General features: G+C 58.8%; 1 protein-coding gene across 3 annotated transcripts; it reads right to left on the bottom strand.

The window, feature by feature from the left end:
• Positions 1-864: 864 nt before the first annotated feature.
• ATP1A3 (ATPase Na+/K+ transporting subunit alpha 3) lies at positions 865-21,665 on the bottom strand. 3 transcript variants are annotated; one of them, XM_027037654.2, is made up of 23 exons: positions 21,521-21,665; positions 16,816-16,905; positions 16,624-16,683; positions 16,296-16,499; positions 15,066-15,179; positions 14,819-14,953; positions 13,702-13,819; positions 13,293-13,561; positions 11,861-12,059; positions 11,668-11,777; positions 11,450-11,584; positions 8,880-9,072; positions 8,388-8,563; positions 8,166-8,302; positions 7,688-7,838; positions 7,414-7,582; positions 4,581-4,735; positions 4,381-4,504; positions 3,442-3,587; positions 2,805-2,935; positions 2,061-2,162; positions 1,493-1,584; positions 865-1,253 (listed from the first exon to the last, which is right to left on the bottom strand). In XM_027037654.2, exons 1-23 carry the CDS (start codon positions 21,524-21,526, stop codon positions 1,225-1,227), a joined length of 3,045 nt encoding a protein of 1,014 aa, XP_026893455.2. In that variant the 5' UTR covers positions 21,527-21,665; the 3' UTR covers positions 865-1,224. The 3 variants fall into 3 exon arrangements, with proteins under 3 accessions (XP_026893455.2, XP_026893452.2, XP_026893454.2); XM_027037651.2 differs by having other exon boundaries at positions 16,816-16,944; positions 21,521-21,541; XM_027037653.2 differs by lacking the exon at positions 21,521-21,665 and adding an exon at positions 20,508-20,528.
• Between the last annotated feature and the right edge of the window lie 1,672 nt (positions 21,666-23,337).

The following is a 23,337-nucleotide window of genomic DNA, read 5'->3' as shown; positions in this document are numbered from 1 at the left end:
TAGAAAGGGGCAGGAACTTTCTGGGTGGATGGAAATGTAACATAACCTTGATCCGGGTGGTGGTTATGCAATGTATTTTTTTTTTTTAATTTTATTTTAGAAAGAGAGAGAGAGTGGGAGAGAGTGGCGGGGGGCGGGGTGGGGAGGGAAGAGAATCTTAAGCGGACTCCACGCTCAGAGCAGAGCCCCACATGGGGCTCGATCTCATGACCCTGGAATCATGACTTGAGCCAAAATCAAGAGTTGGATGCTCAACTGACTGAGCCGCCCAGGCGCCCTGCAGTGTAATTTTTAAATCATCGAGCTGTGCCCTTAAGAGTTAAGATTTTTGCACTTCACAGAAAACTTATCTCAATAAAAAGAGAGAATAGCACAGCCCTTAGAGGTTGGACATCTTAGGTTCAGATCCCAGATTTGTCACCTCTCAGCTGTGTGACCTTGAGCAAGTCATTTTCCCTCTCTGTGTCTCACACCTTGTGAGGACTGAATGAGCTGATGCACACAGAGTGCTTAGAAGAGGGCAGAGTACAGAGCGGGCACTCAACGGATCACCATCATCACCATCGTGGTCGTTGTCCTTGTCACCGGCATTGCCCCGTCCCTTCCCCATCTACTCTGATACGAGAGGCTTTCGAGACTCCCTTCCTCTTCCCTGTTCTGATCCCATAATCCCATTGCCTGGCCAATTCAAGCTGTTCTCACTCTAACCTTGGTTGGGTCTAAAACCCCATGACTCTTGGACTCCGAGATTCTGTGGCTCCCAAGCTCGTGCCAGGCAAAATTCCTGAAGCTTCGTGAATCACCCAGCAACAGGTGCCAGTGCCCGCCCACACCCCGGGGCCAGAAAGCAAGTACAACACACACTTCTCTCTCCCCACTGATATATTTGATAATTGTCCAGAACCAGAGATGGCATCAGCCAGGGGTGAGGGGGAGTAAAAAAGAGACCAGGGAGGGGGCTGGGTGGGGGCAGGGAGGAAGGGACGAGGAGAGGGAGAGGAACAGAGACACAGAAAAGAGAGGGGGGAAGTGGGGGGGATGGGGAGAGAAGCCAGCCAGAGGGGAGAGAGGGCGGGAGGCGGGAGGTAAGTTGAGGGGGTGAGGGTCAAGGTGGGGCCACGGGGAGAGAGGGCCCCTCCCCCAGAATACAAAATGGGGGGACTGGTGGGGGCTGTCTTGGGCTTGGGGGGCAGGGAAGAAATGGGCGATGTGGGGGGGGTGAGGTCAGTAGTAGGTTTCCTTCTCCACCCAACCTGGAGACAAAGAAAGAAAGAAACAGAGAGAGACATGGAGGCGGGCACAGGAGAGAGACAGAGACGGAGAGGAGGGAGACCAGAGAGCCAGGGAGAGAGAAGTGGGGAAGGGGCGGAGGGGCAGCACAGAGGGAGGTGGGGGAGACACAGAGAGAGGTCAGCACAGGGCTCCGCCCACCTTGCCTCCACCTGCCCCCCTGCCCCCCAGCCTCCCCCCTCCACCTGCTGGGCCCCCTCACCCCCGGGGTTCCTGCGCAGGATGAGTTTGCGGATCTCATCGTAGACGAAGATGAGGAAACTGTAGGGGAAGGCACAGAACCACCAGCTGGGCCTGCGGAGAGGGGAGGGCAGGAGGGCCTTGGTGAGGGGTCATAATGGGGGACACAGCTGCAGAGTCTGGAGAACAGGAATGCCACCCTGGGGGGATCCCCCCTTGCCCTTTGGGCCCACAGGCGAGGGGTGCCCTGGCCAGGGCCTGCAGGCTGCCCCCTGTGAGGACGTCCTCAGGGGGCAGGTTCAGTGGCATCAGAACAGGGCCTGTGGGGAGCCTGGCGGGCTCAGTCGGTGGAGCGTGTGACTCTTGATCTCGGGGTTGTGAGTTTGAGTCCCACGTTGGGTGCAGAGATGATTTAAAGATAATAAAATCTTAACAATAACAATAATAATAAAAAGAACAGGGACTGTGATGGGGGGCACAGAGGTGGGGCCCAGAGAGACACCAGGAGAGGTGGGGCTTGTGAGGATGTCCTGCAGGGGAGGCTCCTCAGAGGCTCCTGGAGCAGGGTTGTGGGAGGGAGGGGCACTCACTTGAGAGGGTACATGCGGAGGGCCACGTCCATGCCTGGGCAGTAGGACAAGAAGGCAGCGAGGGCCGTCTCCTCAAACAACCCGAAGATGAGGATCTTGTTCCTGGAGGCACAGGTAAGGCTGGACCCAGAGAACCTAACCCAGCCCCCAACCCCACAGGGACAGGCACACCCAAAGGCAGACGGAGACAGGCAGACCCGGAGTCACACAGAGACAGAGATGAGAAGAGACAGAGGCAGAGAGACGGCAGCACAGAAAGATCAAGACAGAGACGGGGCGCCTGGGTGGCTCCGTCGGCTGAGCATCCGGCTTCGGCTCAGGCCATGATCTCACGGTCCGTGAGTTCGAGCCCCGCATCGGGCTCTGTGCTGACAGCTTAGCGCCTGGAGCCTGCTTCAGATTCTGTGTCTCCCCGTCTCTCTGCCCCTCCCCTGCTCGCGCTCTGTCTCTCTTTCCCTCTCTCTCAAAAATAAATAAACATTAAAAAAAACTAAAAAAAAAAAAAAATCAAGGCAGAGAGACAAAGAGAGCAACAGACACGCACACAGGCGCGGAGGGGTAGAGCCCGCGACACTCCCGCCCCCGGACACACACATAGAGGCAGACTGAGAGAGAATCTGAGACAGACGGACCACTTGAGAGAAAATCGCTCAGAGGCCAAAGCTGAGACACGGCGCATGAGGGGAGGCACAGACAGACACACAGAGGGGACAGAGAACAGGGCCTCGGGCAGCCAGCCCTCACTTCATGCCCTGCTGGAAGACGGAGTTCCTCCGGGTCTTGCAGATGATCAGGTCGGCCCACTGCACGACCACGATGCTCACAAAGAAGGCCGTGTGGCACGTGAACTCCACCACCTTCCTCTGCTCGTACGTCTGCAAGAGCGGTGACAAGCGGTCAGCGCCCGGGGCCCACATGGCCCCTGCCCGGGCCCCAGGGCAAGCAGCGACTCTCTCCAGGTGGGGCCTCCCCACTTTGGCTCGTGGCCCTGCGGGAAGAGCAGGGGCTGTACGGGGAAGGAGAGAAGTTAATGGTGGCCTCAGTTGTCCACCAGGAACCGGAGACCCTGCGGGGCTCCCGGGACAACGGACACCAGCCAGGCTTTGAAGGGATACACAGGGACGGAGAAGAAGGCGGCGAAGGCGTCCCGCCTGGTGGGGCAGAGCATGGCCAGGGGACACGAGGACCTCGGTGGGCTGAGCCAAGAGTGCCAGGGGGCTCCCAGCACCCGGCAGAGGCCTTCACGGCGCCCCTGGGGCAGAGGGGCCGTCCTAAGGAGCAGCCCTGCGTGGCTGGGACAGCCGGCCCCGGGCTCCTGTCGTGGGCAGGGGCGCTGAGCGCTGACCGGGAGGCCCCCATGCTGCGGGGCCCGCTCACTCACCCACTGCTGCCCGTAACTGTCCTCCAGGTCATTGACGGTTCGGTCATCCCAGTTCAGCCGGATGCCCACCAGGTTGCTGGGCAAGAAGCCATTTTCTGCCAGGATCACAAAGTAGGAAAAGAAGCCACCGAGAGCCTGGATCATTCCTGGGGGTGGGGAGGAGATGAGGAGAAGCTCAGGGAGGGGCCGGCAGCCAGTCCAGGGCACCTATGAGGCTCCGTGAGACTCCCACTGGGAGGTCCGTGAGGCCGCCTCGGAACCCACCACCCGAGCCTCAGCGGAGGCTGGGCTCCCGGATGGCAACCCGAGGGCGCCACCTGGTGGTGGGCACCGGGGACTGGAGCCTCAGGGAAGGGTCTCACCTGGAGGCTCTCTCCCACTAGAGCCAGGCCACCTGATCATCAGGGAATCCCTGAGAAGGCCCGCGTTTCAGTCTAACAGGCTCCTCAGTGCAGGAGTGATCTCCCCAGGCCTCTGACCACCACCATGAAGACTCTGCTTTCTGGAACACTCCTAGCAACGGGGAGCTCAGCACTTCCAAAGGCTCTGCACACATCACCTCCAGCAGCAGGTTGAGGAGGAGGTGGGAGGGGCTGGGGCTCACTCCTGCCCTCAGAGCGCTCACAGGCTGATCTTGTCTTTCCCACCACAGAGGCGGGTGGGGCAGCGGGCTCTGCAGTGGCCAGCCTGGGGCCAACCCTGACCTGCCACTCCGTGTCCCATGTGCTCCTCAGATGCACCCCCACGCCTGTCCTCCAGGTGTACCGGCCCCACCTTGGTGACCAGCACCCATCTGTAAGTCACTCCTTCCAAACCTCCAGCACCAAGTCCTACTCTCTCCCCACTCATCCAACACAGGGTTTCAGAGTGCTCGCTCTGGGCCAGGCTCTAGGCCCTGCACATCCAGCCATAAATGAGGTGCGGTCCCCAAGTCCTCACCAATCTGCCCGTAGGCCATGCTGATGAGCCTCTCATTGACCAGCTTGTCCGTGCGTGGGTTCCTGGGCTGTCTCTTCATGATGTCACTCTCCGCAGCCTCGTATGCCAAGGAGATGGCAGGGACCTGGGCAGGCAGGGCCACATGAGCCGGGAGTGGGGGACCCTCCCTTCCCGGGGCCCGGAGAGTGGCCAGGGCTCACCATGTCAGTGCCCAGGTCGATGCAGAGGATGGTGATGGTGCCCAGAGGCAGCGGGATGTTGGCCATGATGAACAGTAAGAAGGGTGTGATCTCAGGAATGTTGCTGGTCAGGGTATAGGCGATGGACTTCTTCAGGTTGTCGAAAATCAGGCGGCCTGAGGAAGGGGCAGGCTCAGATCCCGGGCACCCTGGCCCTTCACCCCTTCCCTGCCTGGTCCCCGAGTCCTTTCCAATCTACCCTCCCACCTGCCCACCTTCCCGTGGAGACATCCAGCCATGACGCCCTGTTCAAACATTCTCGAAATATAGCCACTTTGGAGAACTGTTTGGCAGTTTGTATTAAAGTTAACCACCCCTCCCCCCACCGTATTGACCTGGTAATCCTACTCCTAGGTGTTTTGTTTTGTTTTTTAATTTTTTTTTTAACGTTTATTTATTTTTGAGACAGACAGAGACAGAGCATGAACGGGGGAGGGGCAGAGAGAGAGGGAGACACAGAATCGGAAGCAGGCTCCAGGCTCGGAGCCGTCAGCCCAGAGCCCGACGCGGGGCTCGAGCTCACGGACCGCGAGATCGTGACCTGAGCTGAAGTCGGGGGCTTAACCGACTGAGCCACCCAGGCGCCCCTCCTACTCCTAGGTTTAAATAAGTGTTTACATCCACCAAAAAGTGCAGGAAGGTCCACCATAGCATTATCACCCTAGCCAAAACCCTGAACCGACCCCAATGCCCATCAGCATGGGAGTGGATAAACCAACGACGGTCCATTCACTCAGCAGGAAAAAGGAACCAGCCGCAGGCACACCCAACTCCGTGGATGAATTTCACAGACCTTACGCTGAGCGAAACGTAACACAAACGCGTTCGTGCGGCACGACTCCATTTAGATGAGGTTTAAAACTAATCTATAGTGCTTATTTTTAGGAAGGGAGATGCGGGCTGGAGGGGACGCGACGAAACCGTAACGGGGCTCTATTCCTGCCACACATGCTCTGCTCTCCCCAAACGTCTGGTGTCTCATCCTGAAGTATCGACGGAGGGGATGATGATTGAAATGTGCTTCGACGCGGGGCCCCTGGGTGGCTCAGCGAGTTGAGTGTCTGCCTTTGGCTCAGGTCACGATCTCGCGATTCGTGAGATCAATCCCCACGTCAGGCTCTGCGCTGATGGTGCGGAGAGCCTATGTGAGATCCTCTCTCTCTCCCTCTATCTCAGCCCCTCCCCCACTGATACTTTCTGTCTCTCTCAAAATAAATACATAGATAGATAGACAAATAGATAGGGGCGCCTGGGTGGCTCAGTCGGTTAAATGTCCATCTTCGGCTCAGGTCATGATCTCGCAGTTCGTGGGTTCAAGCCCCGTGTCGGGCTCTGTGCTGACAGCTCGGAGCCTGGAGCCTGCTTCGGAGTCTCTGTCTCCCTCTCTCTCTCTGCCCCTCCCCTGCTCATGCTCTGTGTCTCTCTCAAAAATAAATAAATAAATAAATAAATAAATAAATACATAAATAAATAAATAAATAAACAAATAAATAAATATGCTTCAACATGATCCAGTGTGTATGCTGAGACGAAACAAGATTGGCCATGAGCTGTCGTGGATGGTGACCAGGCTCTTTGCTCTGCTGTGCGGTCTGCCTGGAATTTCCCCTACTGGAAGTTAAACTTTGTGGGGTTTTTTTCCACCTCAGAGAGGCCTTCCTTGCCCCCTGCCCCCAATCTAGGCAGGACCCTTGATACATAGCATCCCTGCTGGGTTGCTCCTTAGGGCTTGTCACAATTTACAATTAGGTTTACTATGTTATCATCTGCTAATTTGTTAAAAGCTGCCGCTCCCACCTCCTTGAGGGGAGGGACCAATCACGTCTGCTCTGCTCACACTGTCCAGCCCAGTAAATGCCTGGAAAGTGTGAACGGTGTATCCACAGATGTGCGCACTGTGAACACACAGACGACTTGGGGAATAAGAAAGGGGTAACTGTGGCGTCTTCTGGGACAAAGGAGACAAGGGATAAGGGCATTTGTCACTTGAGGCGCAGCTTTACTGTTTACATTCCCCTTGATCATGCGTTATTTTTCGCATTGGGGAACATTTCAAATGTGAGAGAGAAACTGCAAGAAAATGCACCACAGCATGAATAGTGACTATTTCTGGATGGTGAGGTTATGGGTGATTCTAATTTACTGCTTACTGCTTGTCTTCATTTCCTATAATTATCAGGAATGCCTCCGGTGATCGGAATAAAATTAACTGTGAACAAGCCCCATCTGTGGCCACACTGAGGCCCGTCAGGGGGCAGCGCCCTCAGTGTCCCCCACCCCGGACACCAGGCCCGGCCCCACACACGCTCCCTCGCACCACCTCGCCTGTGTGCATTCTGTTCCTCGGCCCAGAACTCCCTTCCCTGCCACTACTCTACGTGAACATTCCAACTCGGCCCTTGGGGCTCCGTATAGTGATCCCTCTCCACTCTGGGAAGCTTCCTTGCCCCCTGACCCCGGGCTGGGGGAGGGGGCTCCACAGGGCTCCCGAAGGACCCTCTGCTTCCCCGTCCTTGCATTTAAAGCTATTTTAAAAACGCTTCCACGTCTACATCACCCACCCAACTGGGCCTGCGCTGGGCGATGTTGGGACCCAGAAATGTGTCAGCACAGCCCCACCGCCAGGGAGCCCCCAACCCCACGGGGTTGAAGGGACAAGCTGAGGCTTCACCGGGGCTCAGGAGGATTCTGGTGTCTCCCCACCATCATTCGGCTGCAGCCGAATGGGTCCCTCTTGCCCTTCTCCGACCTCATGCAGGAAACCCAGTCTCCAGGACCACCCCGGCCAACTCACCCTCTTCTACACCCGTGACGATGGAGGCAAAGTTGTCGTCCAGCAGAATCATGTCCGCTGCCTGCTTGGACACGTCAGAGCCGGCAATGCCCATGGCCACACCGATGTCTGCCTTCTTCAGGGCAGGGGAGTCGTTCACGCCATCGCCAGTCACGGCCACGATTGCTCCCTGGAGGGACAGAGAGTGAGGATGACGCCCAGGGGCCTGGCCCCAGCCCCCTCCTCATCAGAGACCAGAAGTCCTGGCCCCTGAGGGACTTCAGGCTGAGCCCACCTGTCTCTGACAGCCCTCCACAATGATGAGCTTCTGTTGGGGGGACGTGCGGGCGAAGACGATCTCAGTGTGGTTCTGCAGGATCTCATCGATTTGCTCAGAGGTGAAGTCCTTGAGGTCGGTGCCATGGATCACACAAGCCTTGGCATCCCTGGGGAGAGCAGAGAGCTGCTCAGGACTCATGGGGATTAGCGGATGGACAGCCAGGCCAACCCAACCCACGCCACACAGGAGAGGCAGAGGACTAGGTTCTGAAACCGAGGCTCAGGGAGTATAACTGACTTGCCCAGGGTCACACTGCCTGTGAGCAGGAAAGCTGGGACGCGGCCCTGCACCAAGCTGTCTGTCCTCACGTGTGGAGGGGGAGCAGGACCCAGGAGCCGTGTCAACAGGGGAGACCCAGGAGGAAGGGGCACAGGCGGTCCCAGTGGGAGGCCAGGTGGGGGGCAGAAGCCTGAGCCAGCAGGGGCGGGCTCACCGGGGGTTGACCTGGCTGACGGGAATGTTGAGCCGGGCAGCGATGTCCTCCACAGTCTCGTTGCCCTCGGAGATGATGCCCACGCCCTTGGCAATGGCCTTTGCCGTGATGGGGTGATCACCCGTGACCATGATGACCTGCGGGCATGGCGTGGAGACGGTCCAGCCTCCCTGCCGGCCCCTGGGGCCCCGGCCCCGCCTCCCCGGCTGCCCCAGGCCACACCTTGATGCCGGCGCTGCGGCACTTGCCCACTGCGTCGGGGACGGCGGCCCGGGGCGGGTCAATCATGGACATGAGGCCGACAAAGCAGAGGTTGTCCGTGGTAAAGTTCACATCGTCACAGTCAAAGGCAAAGCCCTTGGGGAACTGCTCCTCGGGCAGGTAGTAATGGCAGAAACCTGATGGCAGGACGGGTGGGGGGCATGAGGGCTCCAGCCTCAGACCTCCGTGCTTCCCGCCCACAGCTCCCAGCCATCAGGGTCCCCGCAGTCTGGACAGTCCCAGCCAGCGGGAGAGTCTGTCAACATTTATTGCCTGAAGATGCCTTCCCCTCTCATTCATTCATTCACTCATTCATTCATTCATTCATGGTGCATTCTGGGAGGTGCTATTCTGAGCCAGGCTCTGGGCGGCATCACACCCCTCCACACCCTCAAGGGCCCCCCAGAGCTGGCCCAGCCCCTGCCCCAACTCAGCCCCACCCGTGGAGCGCACCAAGCACTCGTTCGCCCAGGCCGCCGAGCTCGAGGTAGGCATTCTGGAAGGCCTCCTTCATCTCCTCGTCCAGTGGCTGTTCCTTGCCCTGAAGCAGAATGGTGGAGCAGCGGTCCAGGATGCGCTCGGGGGCGCCCTTCATCACCAGCAGGTATCGGTTGTCATTGGGGTCCTCGGTCTCGTGGATGGAGAGCTGTGGATAGGGCGGAGGACGGAGGGTGGAGGGTGAGCATGCCGGGACGTCTCAGGACCAGAAGCTGCCCGCCCCCAGCTGGGGGAGAGGACTCCCCTCTCCACCTCCAACCCCCCTCCAGCTCAGAGCCACGGGTGGTAGGACAGACCACAGCTGGGGCTCCCTCGGAAGGCACTGCCCAAATCTCTCTACCAGAGAGCTCCATCTGGCCTTTGGAGTCTCCCACAGAGATCTCGGCTCACCCCTGCCCATGTCTGTCTCTCCATCTCACAGATATTTCTGCCCATGGGTCTCTCTCACAGAAATCTCAGCCACCCATAGGATGTGTCTCTCTCTCTGCCTCACCCAGCTCCCTCTCACCCCACATCTGACCTGTCACCAAATCTGCTCAGCTCACCTCTCAGATACACCCAGATTCTGACCTCTCCTGACCTCCCCCCTGCCCTCCCCCTCTGGCCACCCCCCATCTCTCCTAGGGAATATCACAGCAGCCTCCATACTGAGTCTCTGTGTCTGCCCACCCCAGCCCTTCATATCGCCTCCCCAAGGCAGCCAGGAGGCTCCTTTAAAAAACGTGAGTCAGGGGCATCTGGGTGGTTCAGTCGGATAAGCGTCCGACTTTGGCTCAGGTCACGATCTCGCGGTTTGTGGGTTCGAGCCCCACGTCAGGCTCTGTGCTGACAGCTCAGAGCGTGGAGTCTGCTTCAGATTCCATGTCTCCCTCTCTCTCAGCCCCTCCCCTGCTCACGCTCTATTTCTCTCTCTGTTTCTCAAAAATAAACATTAAAAAAAATGAAAAGAAAAAAACCACAAAATGTGAGTCAGTGGAAAATGGTGCAGCCACTTTGCCAAAAGGTCTGGCAGTCCCCTAAAAGGCTCAATGTAGGGGTCCTATCTGGGCCAGCCATTCCCGAGACACAGGCAAGGTCTGTACGTCCACACAGAAACGTGTGTGTGAACATTCCCAACAGCGTCAGACACAGTAGCTCAGGGGGGTGAACAACTCGTATGCCCATCAGCAGGGGAACGGGATGAACCAAATGGGGAGTATCCAGACGATGCAACATTATCCCGCCGTGCAGAGGTCTGCTTGCACACCCACTACAACACGAATGGACCCTGAGAACGCTACACTAAGTGAAAGACGCCAGTCACAAAAGGCCACGTGTCATACGATTCTGTTCCTATGAAATGTCCAGAATAGGTCAACAGAGAAGAGACAGAAAGTAGGTTAGCGGTTGCTTAGGGATCGGGGAGATGGGGGATGGGGGGGGGGAGGTGGGCAATAGCTAAGGAGTGATGGGGCCTCCTTTCGAGGTGATAAAATGTTCCGTGGTCGTGTAGTTGATTCCACTTATCTGTGAATATACCAAAATGCGGAATTACAGACTTTACGTGGGTGGCCTATGGTATGTGAGTTATACCTCGATGAAATGCTTTAAAAAACATTTTTTTAAATGTTTATTTATTCTTGAGAGAGAGAGTCAGAGCATGAGCAGGGAAGGGGCAGAGCGAGAGAGGGACACAGAATCCGAAGCAGTCTCCGGGCTCCGAGCTGTCAGCACAGAGCCCGACACGGGGCTTGAACCCACGAACTGTGAGATCATGACCTGAGCTGAAGTCGGACGCTTAACCGACTGAGCCACCCAGGTACCCCTCAATGAAATTCTTTTAAAAAACATGAGTCAGGTCCCATCTCTCCTCTGTTCAGAGCTCCCCCGTGGCTCATGTCCCTCTTAGAGTCACAGTTGAGTCCTCCCCACGGCCCACAAGCCCAATGGGACCTGACCAGGCACCCACTGCCCTGGCTCACTGCTCCATCATCCTGGCTGCCTGGCTGTTGTTCAGACACATCAGGAAACCCCTGCCTCAGGGCCTTTGCACATGCTGGGCCCACTGCCTAGCACAGTCTTCCCCCAGACACCTGCAGCTGGCATATTCTGTATCTCCTCCTGCCTTTGTCATTGTCTGTCTTCTAGCACTAGAGTATAAGTTCCATGTGAGGGGAGACTCTCCTGCTTCACTCACTGCCTCAGGTACCAGCACCTAAAACGTATGTGCCTGACATGCGGTGGCTGCTCAAAAAAATGTATTTGTTGAATGAATGAGAGATCTCTGGCCGGCACTCACTCCCTGCTGCAGGATGACCTCCATTCCTCTGCCTCCCACTCTGGCAGAGACCTTACTCTCACTCTTGGGTCTGCCTGTTCCTTACCTAACCAGGTCGATACTATCATTCCCATTTTACAGATGGTGAAACCAAGGCTCTGGGAGGTTAGTAACTGGCCCAAAACGAGGGGGCAGCGGGGCAGGGGTGACCACCTATAGGCATTAGAGACTGCGGCCCAGGCTCGCTCTCCCGGGCGGCCCAGAGTACCTGGTATTTGTTGGTAGAATTGAAGGGAATCTCGGCCACTTTCTTGTTCCGTTCACGCATCAGCTTCACGGAGCCGGAGGACAACTCAATGCACTTGAGCAGGGCAGACTCTGAGGCATCCCCGGCCACGTCCCTCTAGGGGAAAAGAGGGCTGTGAGCGCGGAGCAGCGGGCAGTGGGTGTGGGCAGGGCCGAGGCGAGGCGGGCAGCTGGACCCACCTTGAGCACAGGGATATTGTCCTGACCTCCCTTGAAGACGGCACGGTTGCAGAGTCCGGCGATGTGGGACAGGGCTACCCAGGTGTGAGAGCTCTTGTCGAACGAGGTCCCTGAAGGAGGCATGTGTCACAGGTCACGGCGTCTCGGGGGCCAGACCCCCCCCCCCCGGTCCCTGCCTGGGCCCCACTCTCACCTGACTGGTCCTCAGTGGTGTCGGCCTCATGGATCTGGTTGTCAAACCACATGTGGGCAACCGTCATGCGGTTCTGGGTGAGGGTCCCCGTCTTGTCCGAGCAAATGGTGGATGTGGAGCCCAGGGTCTCCACGGCCTCCAGGTTTTTCACAAGGCAGTTCTTCCGAGCCATGCGCTTGGCTGTCAGCGTCAGACACACCTAGGGGACGTCCAAGGGCTGGCAAGTTACAGGTAGAGACCGGCCGCAGGGCTGGACCGGCAACGTGAGCACCAACAACCCACCCGCCCGGCCCAGAGACAATCTGGGATGGCCCGTGGAAGAGTTAAGCGTCAGTGAAGCATCCGACTTCGGCTCGGGTCATGATCTCGTGGCCCGTGAGTTCGAGCCCCGCATCGGGCTCTATGCTGACCGCTCGGAGCCTGGCGCCTGCTTCGCATTCTGTGTCTCCCTCTCTCTCTCTGCCCCTCCCCCGTTCATGCTCTGTCTCTCAAAAATGGACAAACGCTAAATCATTCCATCGATATGAAATACAAAAACTACACTGCTTAGAAGCCGGGGTAGGGGTTACCTTTGGGCTGGTGGGGGGTGCAGGGGGAAGCCGAATAAGGTCTCGAGGGGGTTTCTGGGGAACTCGATCTGGGTATGGCTGACACAGGTGCATGCTGACTCAGCAGCCTGTGCATCTGTACGCGCACCCCCAGGTATGCACACGCCATGTCTATAAAAAGCCTTTGACCTACCCTAGCTTTGAACACGCTAATATGGAAAATGCTCCAGGATATATTAAGTAAAAGAATTGGGGCGCCTGGGTGGCTCAGTCGGTTGAGCGTCCGACTTCGGCTCAGGCCATGATCTCGCGGTTCGTGAGTTCGAGCCCCGCGTCGGGCTCTCTGCTGACAGCGCAGAGCCTGCTTCGGATCCCGTCTCCCTCTCTCCCTCTCTGCCCCTCCCCTGCACTTTCCCTGTTTCTCAAAAATAAATAAGCGTTAAAAAAAAAGTAAAAGAATCAAGGAGCAGATCAGGATTCCTGGGACAGTCCCTTCTATGCACCCACCTTCTATGCTGTAAAAACAGCATTTACCCACACGCTGTGATATGCCCACACCTACTGGGCAGCGGGAGGGTGGGGGGAACCGTTACTTTCTTTTTTAACTATTTCCGTGTATCCTTTAGACTTTTTACCGTGAAAGTGTACTTCTTAATTTTGTACGTGAATTTAAAAAGGGCCAGGACCGCGAGCCCCTTGTGCCTTGCAATGTGTCTCAAGATTCTTATGTGCTTGTTTTGTGAGGCAGGCTTTCTGAGTCCCCAGGCCCTGTCGTCCAAGGTCTAGGAGGCTGGGCCCTCGGTGTGCAACCTGTCCTCATCAGGAAAATTGCAATCAGGCCCCCCGCCCCCCTCTTCCCTCAGACGTGGGAGTCCGGGCCTTACAGTGACAGTGGCCAGCAGGCCCTCCGGGACATTGGCCACGATGATGCCGATGAGGAAGATGACAGCCTCAAGCCAGGTGTATCCGAGGATGAGGGACAGGATGAAGAAAGAGACGCCCAGGAAGACAGCCACGCCGGTGATGAGCTGGATGAAGTGCTCTATCTCAATGGCGATGGGCGTCTTGCCCACCTCCAGCCCCGAGGCCAGGGTGGCAATGCGGCCCATGACAGTGCGGTCACCCGTGGCCACCACCACACCTCGAGCCGTGCCTGTGGGGTCAGAGGGGGTTAGGCTGAGGTGGAGATGGGGTCTCAGTGAAGTTCAGAGGAACCCCGAATCCCAGATGCACAGCCCTCCGTGTGGCCCAGCCCTGCCCCAAGCTGGGTGCCCCCGGCACACCCTGCCTCACCTTCCACGCAGTTGGTGGAAAAGAAGGTGATGTTCCGAGTCTCCAAGGGGTTGTCGTGTGTGCAGTCGGGAGAGCGGGTTTGGGGCTCTGATTCGCCAGTCAGGGAGGAGTTGTCCACCTGGGGGTGGGTGAAAGGAAAAAGGGCTCAGCCCTGGGATCAGGGAGCATTTGTCCAGAGGACACCGGGGCCGAAGCCTGTATCCCTGGAGGTCACAGCTAGAAGCCTGGAAACCTGGGCGGGTGAGTGGTGTCTGGGGGGCTAGAGGTTGGGCTCTTGAAGGTGGGAAGCAGAGGTTTCTTGCCAAGGTCTAAGATATTGAAAGGTCTGAGGGGTGGGGACCAGGGGCCTGGACTCCTGGGTCCTGCGGGAGGAGGGGATGTGGGCTTGACCCCTGAGTCTGAGGAAGGAGGGGCTGGGGGCCTCGACTCTTTGAGATGAGGGAGGAGTGGGCTGGGGGCAAGACTCCTGTGTCTGAGGGGGCAGGGGCTAGGGGTCTGGACTCTTAGGTCTGAAGGAGGAAGGAACTGGAGGCAGGAATCCTGGGTCTAAGGGAGGAAGAGCTGGGGGTCTGGACCCCCAGGTCTGAGGGGCTGAGGGCCTGGACTCCTGGGTCTGAGGGAGGAGTGGGCTAGGGGCTTGACCCCTGAGTCTGATGGAGGAGGGGGCTCGGGGCAGGACTCCTGGGTCTGCGGGGGGAGGGGCTGGGGGTCTGGACTTCTGAGTCTGAGGGAAGAGGGGCTGAGGGCCTGGACTCCTGGGTCTAAGAGAGGAGTGGGCTAGGGGCTTGACCCCCGAGTCTGAGGGGGGAGGGGCTAGGGACCTGGACTCTTAGGTCTGAAGGAGGAAGGAACTGGAGGCAGGAATCCTGGGTCTAAGGGAGGAGGAGCTGGGGGTCTGGACCCCCAGGTCTGAGGGAGGAGGAGCTGGGGGTCTGGACTTCTGAGTCTGAGGGAGGAGGGGCTGAGCGCCTGGACTCCTGGGTCTGAGGGAGGAGTGGGCTAGGGGCTTGACCCCTGCGTCTGACGGAGGAGGGGGCTCGGGGCAGGACTCCTGGGTCTGCGGGGGGAGGGGCTGGGATTCCGGACACTTGAGCCGCTCCAGGGAGGACAGGCCCACCTTGCAACCGTGGGCTGAGATGATTCGCAGGTCGGCCGGGACTCGGTCTCCACCCTTGATCTCCACCAGGTCCCCGACCACCACCTCCTCAGCGTTCACCTGCATCTTCTCACCCTCCCGGATCACCAGGGCTTGCTGGGGGCAGAAGGGAGAAGAGTCAGCATCCTGGCTCTCTGCCTAGGGTTGTATGGCACACCTCACCCCCGCATTCTGACTCCCCGCTGGCCCCTTCCTGGGCTCCACTCACCTGGGGAACCATGTTCTTGAAGGACTCCATGATCTTGGAGCTCTTGGCCTCCTGGTAGTAGGAGAAGCAGCCGGTGATGATGACCACGGCTGCCAGCACGATGCCCAGGTACAGCTGTGGGGAGACACAGGGTCACACCCCAGAGCCACTCGCCTTGACATTTGCAGAATCCGGGAAGGGAACGATGAGTCAGTGGGGGGAGGGGGAAGGGTCTGTATCTGTGCGTCTGGCCGCAGGCTGCGTGGTCCGTGTGTCTGTCGGCCCGTCCGTGTTTGAGACCTTCTTTCTGCACATGGGTGTGTTTGAGTCTATGGGTCAGTCCGTGTCTCTGTTTTGCGTGTCCATCTATCTTTCCGCCTATGTTAGAGAGTCTGAGTGTATGCTATTATCCATCCACGTGTCTGTCGGTGTTTAGGTCAGTGTGTCCGTCTGTCCGACTGTCTGCATGACTGGCTTTAAATGCACGGCGCTGTGTTTGAGACTTTGTATGTAGATCTCTGTCTTTCTGTCTCTCTCTGTCTGCCTAGGTCTGAGACTCTGTGTCTATCTGCCTGTAGGTTTCACTTTCTTCTTTTTTTTTAAGTTTTATTTATTTATTTGTTTGTTTATTCATTTATTCCTGTGTCTGTCAGTCTACGTCTGTGTGTCTGTGTGCCTGTGTGTCTGCACTAGGCAGGTGTGTTTGAATCTCTGTCCAGGCGTGACTGTGTTGACTTCACATGTGTTTGCAGGCATATTGTGCACGCGTGTGCGTGCATGTGCATGTGCGAGGATCTCTACATAGCCAGTGTGTGGCTCTGTGTTTATGGGCACAGTGTCTATTGAGACTGTGGCCCCCGCTGTGTGTCCCCTGTGTTGGGTGATGGGTCACGACAGACCAGCAGGTAGGCATGCCTGGCTCTCTACATGGGTGTACTCACTTTTTGGGGTATCTTTCAGGCCATGACCACCTGGTGGAGCCTGTCCCCAAGGCCACTGAGATCACAAAGCCTTAGGATAGCACCTTAGCTCACGCATCTGGCTGTGTGACCTTAGACAAGTTACCTGGCTTTTCTGAGCCTCGGTTTTCCTCATACCTTCTCTGGTTCCCTCACTGAGTGATGATGAAAGTCAGATGGGAAAAGAGTTGGAGACTGGGCTCTGAGAAGTCTGGAGGGGTGGGAGAGGCAGGGTAGGATGCGTGCCCCTAAATGCATAGGCCCTTGCGCAGGGCCGGGGGAGGGCACTCACGTTGTCGCCAGAGGGATCGTCCTCTGTGCCGGCCTGGATGCCATAGGCCAGGAAGCAGAGGATGGCTCCGATCCACAGCAGGATTGAGAAGCCCCCGAAGAGCTGGCGGCAGAACTTGACCCATTCTGGGGTGGTGGGTGGTGGTGTGAGCGCGTTAGGCCCATCCCGGGCCAGGATCTCCTGGGCTTTGCTGTGGGTCAGACCCTGGGAGACACAGGATTCACACAGAACCCTCCCTGAGCAACCCTGGCACCCCCACCTGCACGAGTACCCCAGGCACCCAGGGGTCCTGGCCCCCAGCCCCCTCCCCCCTCAGGCCCAGCCGCACCTGCACGCAGTCTGTGTTGTACTTCCGGCAGACCTCTTCCACGGACATCTTGTGCTCTGTCTGGGGAACGAGAGTTTGTGGGGAGGCGGTGAGAGCCTCTCCGGGGAGGAGCAGGACCTGAGAGCCTCAGGCCCATCCCCGGCCTGGATCTCCTGTCTGGGAGGGTGTGCGGGCACAAAGGGTGGGGCTTACCATAGCCACCTCCTTCTTGAGGTCATCCAGGTCCCTGCGGTCTTTGGTGCCCTTGCTCTTCTTGGGCGAGCCCTTGTCATCTTTCTTGTCCTGCGAGGTGGCGACACGATAGCTGTCAGAGCCACCAGACTGCGGGCGAGAAGGGGTTACAAGGGGGACACCGGCCCTCCATGCCCCACTCTCACCCCTGCCTGCTTCTGTGCGGGTCTGGGGGTCTCAGTCTGTCTCCCAGGGCTCACCTGCACCTCCCTGTCTCTGACCTGTGTCTCTGTGGGGGTGTCTCTCAGAACCGTGGGTCTTGTCTCTTGCAACTGGCCTCACCATCTCTGACTCCATGTTATCTCTGGGCCTCTGTCCCCCAGGGTCTCCGTCTGGGTCTGTCTGTGCTTCTCTCTGTTTCTGTGCCTACTCCTGCGGGTCTTTCCCCCTCTCTCTGGGCCTGTCCAAATTCCCCGAGCGTCCATCTCTTGCTACATCTGTCTGTCTCTGTCTCTGGATCTGTCTCTCCAGGTCTCTGTGCCTCTCTTGTCTTATTGCTCTGCTTTGTCTGTCTCCTGCCTCTTCATATTTCCATCCGTCTCTCTGTGGCTGTTTCTTTCCCTGATCTGTCTCCCTTGTCACTTTATGTCATCCGTCTCTCTTCCTCTGAGTCTCTTGGCATGTGTCTCTGTATAGTTTTGTCTGTCTGTCTGATCTCTGGCTCTTTATGTCTCTCTGTCTCATATAATGTCCGTTTCTGTCTCTTGAACCATCTCTCCCCGAGCCTGGCTGAGTCTCTCTCTGGGTTCTCATATCTCTCCAAGTCGAAGTGTTGTGGGATCTCAGAAGGTCTCTGTGTATCAGTATTTTCTGTCTCCGTGTCGTTCTCCGTCCTTATTTCTGTTCCTCTCCTTCTTGTGTCTCTGTCTTCATCTCTTGAGCTGTCTTTTTCTCTGGAATGCTGGGCGTGTCGCTTCCTATCTCCTGTTTCAACCACCTTGTCTGTCTACCTCTCACCATCTCACTCTGCAACCTTCCCGTCTGCCTCTTTCGGGTCTGTCATGGCATCTCTGTCCTTCCAGCTCCAGATCTCCCCACTATGTCATTCTCCCTGTCTTCTCTACCCGGCTCTTTTCCTGGGCTCCTTTCCCCAGCTCCATGGATGTCTCGGCCTCTGTCTCTCAAAGGACCCAGCAAATCTCAAGAGGCCTCACAGGCTTGGCAGGAATGGAGAGGAAAGGTGCAGGTGTTGGGTCACAGCTGGGACAAAAGCCCAGGAAGCAGGCTGCTATGCACAGGGATGGTGGCCGGCTGGATATACAGCCAGTCCTGAGGGCCTTAACTGACAAGCTGTGGACCCTGGCCTCCCTCTTGGGGGTCGGTGGGAGCCATGGACAGCTCTGTACAGGCGATGGGCAAGGTCAGGTCTCTGGAGGACAGACTAGGAGGTGGCTACGATTTGGGGTGCAGAAGGGCAGGACGCAAAAGCTCCAGGCCTGGTTTGAACTGGATGCAGTGTGAGGGGGTGAGTGAGGTTCTAGTCCAGGAGCCTGGGCGAATGGAGAAGGCAGTGTCCCTGGAGGCTGGCAGGAGAGGCGGGGCCAGGCCAGGTGCTGGAAGAGGGCTGCTGACGGATCCTGCGGGCCCAGAGCCAAGCTGGGATCCCAGGCTCAGGCAGCTCAGCGCTAATCCCCTCGTGACCTTGTAGAGGGCTGAGCTGCCTGCCGTCTGCCCCCAGACCCAGAGGCTGAGCCTGGGGGTTACCGCGGCCTGAAGGCCCAGGAGCCTCTGAGAGAGTTTCGGGGGGTGGGAGGGAGGCTTGGCCCCGGGCCAGCCCTGCAGCAGCACTGCGTCTGACTCAAAAGCACAGAGGCCTGGGGGACAGGGAGGGCACATCTCCATTCCCGGAGCCAGGAGGGGTCTTACCTCCCCACAGGGGGGGACCCATGGATGGAGAGAGGTGGGACAAAAGGTCATGGGGTCAAGGTAGAGAAATGAGGGGGAACACAGGAGAGGAGAGAGATGGGGGCCTGGCAGGAGTTGGGGAGAAAACCAGCAGCCCACCCCAGAAACCTCAGGAAAAGCTGGGAGAAAATATTTGGAGGAAGGAGGGGCTGGGGACCCTGGACCCCTGAGTCTGAGGAAGGAGGGGCTGGGGGTCTGGATCCTGGGTCTGAGGGAGGAGGGGCTGGGGGCCTGGACTCCTGGGTCTGAGGGAGGAGGGGCTGGGGGCCTGGATTCCTGGGTCTGAGGGAGGAGGGGCTGGCGGCCTGGACTCTTGGGTCTGAGGGAGGAGGGGGTGCAGGGCTGGAGTCTGGATCTGAGGGAGGAGGGGCTGGGGGTCTGGATCCTGGGTCTGAGGGAAGAGGGGCTGGGGGCCTGGACTCCTGGGTCTGAGGGAGGAGGGGCTGGGGGCCTGGACTCCTGGGTCTGAGGGAGGAGGGGCTGGGGGCCTGGACTCCTAGGTCTGAGGGAGGAGGGGCTGGGGGTCTGGATCCTGGGTCTGAGGGAGGAGGGGCTGGGGGCCTGGACTCCTAGGTCTGAGGGAGGAGGGGCTGGGGGTCTGGATCCTGGGTCTGAGGGAGGAGGGGCTGGGGGCCTGGACTCCTAGGTCTGAGGGAGGAGGGGCTGGGGGCCTGGATTCCTGGGTCTGAGGGAGGAGGGGCTGGGGGCCTGGACTCCTGGGTCTGAGGGAGGAGGGGGTGCAGGGCTGGAGTCTGGATCTGAGGGAGGAGGGGCTGGGGGTCTGGATCCTGGGTCTGAGGGAGGAGGGGTTGGGGGCAGGACTCCTGGGTCTGAGGGAGGAGGGGCTGGGGGCAGGACTCCTGGATCTGAGGGAGGAGGGGGTGGGGACACCCCAGTCCCTGGCAGGCGAGCCTTGGCTCCTGCTTGCCCTTGCTATGACCAGACTCCCTTGGGGGCGGGCTTCCATCTGCTGGAGGGGGAGCCGAGGCTTTCCCAGTCAAGGCAGGAGGCCCAGATGGGCGCACTGCGGGGCGGGAGCGCCTCTGAGGGTGGGGGACACGCCTGTCTCGCCGCAGCCAGTCTCTGCGTCTCCTCACCGTTTTCCGCTGTCCGCCTCCCCCTGACACCCTTTAGCTCACGCAGCTTCTGCACCTTGGCCAGCCTCCCCCCCCTCCCCGAAAAGGGTGTCTGGGGCCTTCATCTCTGAGCATCTCTTCCTCCACTTCCCCTTTTGCTTTCTGCCTCCTCCTCCCATCCTTCAAGCTGACTTTGGTCATGTCTGGGTAGGAAATGTCTGTCCTTGGGTCTCTTAACGTCAGACTCAGTTTCTCTCTTTGTCTCTGTATGCCTCTCCATGTCTTTGTCTCACCCATGTCTCTGCATGTCTCTCTGACCATGTCTTTGTCTCTGTGTCTACGTCTCTTTCTCTCTGGCTCTTTCGGAGCATCTCTCTCTGTCTCTGCCTGTTTCTTTCGCTCTTTCCATATGTTTCTGCCTCTCTGCCTCCAATGTCTAAAGAGCCTCTCTTCTGTTCCCTTCTTTTCCTAATGCCTCCCTTCCTTCTCTGGGGCACGCAGCCTCAGTCCTCTCCCCTAATCTGCCCACAGTTCCCCTCCTTCCATTCCACTTACCTGGAAGCCATCACTGACTCTCACCTCCCCCCTTCTCTCTCCCAGTCCTCTCCCCATCCAATTCTTCTCCATCCCCCTCGCCCACCCCAAGTCACAGATTTGCAGCCCCACCCCCACCTCCATCCTTGGGCCCATCAGCCTTCATCCGCCATCTTTCTCCCCATCCCTCATACTCCCTCTCCATTAGTCTCTCCCATCCGGACCCTCTGTCTTCATCCTACCCAGCCCAGCCCACCCTCCTCCTTCTCCCACTCTCCCCCACATGGCCCCGCCCCAGACACGCAGGGAGGAATCCAGGGCTGCAGAGGGGATCAGGTGGTCAGCCAGGGAAGGAGGCGGCATCTGCTGGAGAGACTCACAGACAGACAAGGACACACGGACACAGAGGCAAGGGCATAGCCAGACATGCACGATACACTCCCCCCACCCCCCACCCTCCACCTTTGCACACATGTGCCCTCAGCCAGGCACTCAGTCTCCCTGCCATGGCTCTCCTGCTTCTCCCAGCCCCCCCATATCAGCTTCCCCAGATTAGGGGCTGGACACACACCACAGCCCCAGGCCACGCGCCGCACTGCGGAGCCCCCCCATCCAGGCCTGGAAGGAGAAAGAGAGGTCATCTGGTGTTCATCCCATAGCCTGGGCCTGTCCCCACCCGGCCAGGGAAGCGGAGGGGTTTCAACACCCCCAGACACAAACACCAGCTCTCAGACACACCCAGACACGACTGCAGACAGTCAGACACAACCTGGGGCCGCCGGATCGCCGGCAGACGGTGCTGGCAGGACCTGACAGAGCCAGGAGCTCACACACGCGCACACGCACACGCACACGTACGATGGAGCATGCCACCACACCAGGTCAGGCAGAGATGCCGAGGGCCGGTCGGTGCCCCTCGGACCCCGCACACAAAGACACGCCAACATACGCCACAGACCCCGCGGCCCCAGGCGGCCCCGTGCACACGCTCAACCGGGGCACACCGGACGGACGGGCCCGGTCACGCAGACCTGGCCGCGGAGCGCAGGGGTCCCGGAGCCCCAGCCTCCCCCTCGCCCCCCGCAGACACCCAATGACACTGGACCCACAATGTCGCACACACGCACGGCCCGGCCGGCCCGAGCACCTACCCCCATCTTGGCGGCTCCGGGGGAGAGGGGCGGGCGGGCGGGGCGGGGGCCGGGGCAGAGGCCTCAGGGCGGGCTCAGGCGCGGGCTCGGGCTGGGGGGCCTCTGCAGCGCCCGCGCCTCGGTCCGCGCGTCCGTCCGGCCGGCAGCCCTCCCGCACTGAGTCTGCGGCGGCCGCCGCCTCCACCTCCTCATATGCCCGCGCCCGCGGGGGGGCCGGCGCCGGCCAATCAGGGGCGCCGCCGCCCTGACGGATGGCCCGCGGCCCCGCCCCCAGTACTGCAGCTGTCCTCCCCGCCCCCCAGCCTCCGCAAAGTGGCGGCACCTCCGAGGAGGGGGAGCGCTGCGGAAGGGGGGATCCCGGAGACCCCGCAATGAGGGGCTTGGAGACCCTCGCGGTGGGGGGTGGCGCTTCCGAGGAGGGGGCGCTGAGGGAGAGAGAGTCCCGAAAACCCCCTCACGGTGGGGGTGTTGCCACCAGGAGGAGGGCTGCGCTGTGGGAGGTGGACACACCGGGTGGGGGGAAAGCCCCGCAAACCGCCACGATAAGGCAGGGGGCCCAGAGCCCCTCCCTCCGCAGTGAGGCGGGGGCGGGGGGCTGGAAACCGTGTGGGGGTGCTGTTCAGGAGGGGGAGCTTGAGGGAGCTTAGGAGGCAAGGAAGACCTCACACTGAGACCCCCTCACCCTTTGCCCCGACACACAACTGCACGGGTCCACGGCAGACACGTCACAGCCAGAGGCCCCCACCAAGCCTCGTACTCACCCATAACTGTCACCTAGATAGCCCAGATGGGGAGGACACACAACCCCCCCCCCCCACAGCTTCACAATCACATTCCAGAACACACCAGCTTGTACCCTCACGTGCCCACTACACCACCCCATCACACAACCCTAGAGATTCACCAACGCGTGGAAATAAAACACACGCCCTCCCATCACAAAACAGAATCACAATCACAGTCATAAAGTGCCACGTAGATTAACACACACCCTCAGAACACTACATCACAGACATGCCTATCACACACTCCGCCATACCTGGCCCCGTCCCATTTCACACAGGGACCGACAACCACGAAACCCGTAAATCCATAGACCAACACATATCCACACTCGGCACCACTGCACACACATAGGCCTTACGCAGCCTCACACACCACACAAGCCTTTGTTGTGGACACTGCTGCAGAATCACACAACAGCACACACATCAGCACACACGCCCCTCCCCAGTGAGCAAAAGCCCACAGGGCACAATCGCCAAAGCGTTGCTAATTGTGAATGACAGGCAAAAAGGTGCACACAGAGTGACACACAGCACAATAATTCACAGAAATAGATCACGCGACACCATCCCACACACTTCCCACACTACACACATCATATAGTATAGTGCGATCACATACACCTCTGCTGTACCTGCAAACACAACCCAATGCCCCCACCCACATGCCACACACATCCCATCTCAGTATGCACACACACAGTCTTGGCTAGCACACACACCTTGGCCTGCCACACACACACACACACACACACACACACACAAACACCCCATCAGTCACCCACTGAAGCCTAAGGAGTGTCACAGCCTCTCACCCCCACCCCTTGCTCTATGAGGAACACCCCACACTTTCCCTAGGGCCTATCGAAGGGGCAGAGAGCAAGGGAAAGCTTGTCTCTGTAGTTTTCTCGGAAAGTGGGAGTGGATGTGTGGGGGACACAGGCAAGGGGCACAGAGTGAGCCTGGTGTGTATGGGGGGTGGGTGGGTAGTGAAGGTTACGGACCTGGTCAGGGAAATATGTGAAAGGCTAA

The sequence above is a fragment of the Acinonyx jubatus genome, chromosome E2 (assembly GCF_027475565.1).
Source record: "Acinonyx jubatus isolate Ajub_Pintada_27869175 chromosome E2, VMU_Ajub_asm_v1.0, whole genome shotgun sequence".
Lineage (NCBI taxonomy): Eukaryota > Metazoa > Chordata > Mammalia > Carnivora > Felidae > Acinonyx > Acinonyx jubatus.
The sequence above is the reverse complement of the archived record's forward strand: the minus strand, read 5'-3'. Positions and strand labels throughout refer to the sequence as shown.